Source organism: Condylura cristata, unplaced genomic scaffold (assembly GCF_000260355.1).
Source record: "Condylura cristata isolate star-nosed mole 26May11 unplaced genomic scaffold, ConCri1.0 scaffold00039, whole genome shotgun sequence".
Classification (NCBI taxonomy): Eukaryota; Metazoa; Chordata; class Mammalia; order Eulipotyphla; family Talpidae; genus Condylura; species Condylura cristata.
Window position 1 is genome coordinate 5740923 of NW_004567140.1, and position 2396 is coordinate 5743318.

The 2396-nt window shown below is 59.5% G+C and overlaps 1 protein-coding gene across 1 annotated transcript in view; it reads left to right on the top strand.

Moving 5' to 3' along the window:
* The window catches only part of NLRC5 (NLR family, CARD domain containing 5), a 55512-nt gene that overhangs the window by 23564 nt on the left and 29552 nt on the right, over positions 1–2396 (top strand). Inside the window, exons 17-18 of the mRNA XM_012733169.1 lie at positions 387–470; positions 1790–1879. Coding sequence (XP_012588623.1) covers positions 387–470; positions 1790–1879 — 174 coding nt within the window. The remainder of the gene's footprint in view (positions 1–386; positions 471–1789; positions 1880–2396) is intronic.

The window sequence follows — 2396 nt, forward strand, 5'->3', positions numbered from 1 at the left end:
AACACTATATACCAGAGACATTTTACAGGGGTGGAGCAGGGATGGAGTGGGGGTGGAGTGGGGATCAAAAGTGGGGGAGGGGAGTGCATGGGACTATGGTGATGGCACACAGGTGATTTGGTGATGGGAAGCCCACGGGGATTACAACTGAGGTGGGAAAAGGCACAAAATGATGCAAAAATAAACTATTCTATTATTTAAAAATATACAGGCCCCCACCTTTGACCCCACAGGGGTCACAGGCCTCAGGATAAGAACCCCAAGGGCACATCATTACCTGGGGGCGAACTACTGAGCCCCACTTCCAGAGAAGCTGAGTAAAAGGGGGTGAGACAAAGCTCCTATCCACCTCCACCACTAATCCATCTCCCCATCCTCCCCCACAGCTTATCGGGCAACGCCCTGGGGGACGAAGGTGCTGTCCAGGCGGCTCAGCTGCTCCCAGGACTGGGCACTCTGCGGTCCCTGAAGTGAGTAGACAGCCGGGCAAAGCCTCTGGGGCTTGTCCTGGCCAGGAGGAGAGAGAGAGAAAGCCTGTGTGCGTGTGGGGGGGGGCATTCTGTTCCATGCCACTCCCTTGGGGTTACTATAAAGATTTAGCCAGCACAAGCGTGACCATCCCTGTCCCACCCATGACTCACAGCAATCATGCAGAGGAGTTAAACTGTGACTCATCAAACTAGCCACTGGCCCCTCTACCCCAGTGCTCCAACTCTGACCCAAAGTCTCACTTCCACATGTGGTGAGGCAGTCTTGCTGATGAAGGAGCCGTCTGGCCCTGAGGTGCAGGGAGGGGCTGCTGGAGGGGGTGTTCAGTGGGGCTGGAGTCCTGGCAGGATGCCCAGAGCCCCCAAACTTTGCCCGCAGGGGACCAGAGTGCCTGGGTCCTAAAAGGCCCCCCAAGTTCTTGGCTTCCCAACTCCCTCTCCTCCTGAGGCCACAGTGGGAAGCCTGCTGTGGCCCCTTTCTGCCTGGGGTGCCCCTTCGGGGTGCTGGGAAGGGGATTCCTTGCCCTGTTCGGAGTCTGCCCTGGGAGCGAGGAAGCCTCACCACAGCCGGCCAGTCAGCTACCCCTGAACACTCGGGGGGTTAGGAGTCACGGCCACTGGGCAGTGGAAAGTCTCTGCCAGATGTTTGGGGGCCCTCCAGCCCCCCTTAAAGTAGGCCCCCCTATACCGGGCTAACGTTCGCAGCGTCCACCTCCTGACACCCGCCGTGGGTTGAGTCTGTGAAAGCAGAACCCACAGACAGAAAAAGCTCCACATAGAAGGGACCTGTGGAGTTTGAGTGTGACGTGTATGTGCAGCCTGGAACATTCCAGCAGGTCCCCATGGGCACCCCCCAGCTGTCCTGGGACGCCTGGGACCCCCCAGGGCCCACTCCCCTGCCAGTGTCTCCAGCAACACTGCCCGGTGAATAAAAACACCGGTGGGCATTGAGGGAACCACAGAGCGCGAACGGGCTTGGGCCTGCCCTTGGGCAAAAGGCTCCGTGTTTTCGTTCGCCCTGGACATGGTGCAGCCCTGTGCCCCACCCCGCAGACAGAAGGGACCAGAGGGCTCCAATCTCAACTCCGTTGCCCACGTGTGTGATAACCTTGGGCGTGACCTTGCCTCTTCCTAGTCCTCAGTTTCCCCTCTGCACACTGGGGGGCTGGAGGAGGGGCCCCTGACCATTGGGGTCCGGACTGTCGTCTGGGTTCAGGGCCGCCCCCCCTTGCCCTCGCCCCGAACACAGAGGGGCGATGGCACCCTGCGTGGCCTCCACCAGTCACCCCTCTGCTCCCCAGCCTCAGCGGGAACAGCGTGTCGCTGGACGCCGTGTGCAGCCTGAGCCAGTGCTTCTCTGCTGTGCCCTGGCTGCTCCTCCTGGACATCAGGTGAGTGTGCCTTGGGGGCCGCGCCCCTGGCCGCCAGCTACTGACGCCCACACAGGCCCCATCTGCTGCATTCGTGGTGTAGCTTCCCTGGGGCCCTCCTGGCGCCCGGTCCAGGGAGCATGGGACAAGTGTCTGCTGAGTGAATGAATGAATGAATGAATGGGTGGGTGAATGAGTGAATGAATGAGTGGACAGGTGGGTGAGTGAATGAATGAATGAGTGGGTGGGTGAATGAATGAATGAATGAGTGGACAGGTGGGTGAATGAATGAACCGAATGGACAACTATAACCCCCGGGACACTCACATTTCTCTAAATTCACTATGGGACAGCATCAGTGAATAATCCCTTACTCTCTCGATTGACTTTCAAGACTTGAAGCAAACTGGGGACCCCCCCCAGTGGCCATGGGGGCCCAGGACCCGCCCTCACAGTGGGGTGGAGGGACCATGCAGTGCAGTGGGTCTCCCCATTCCTCCCTCCCCTTCCCGGGGACCCCTGCGCTCCCCAGGACCAG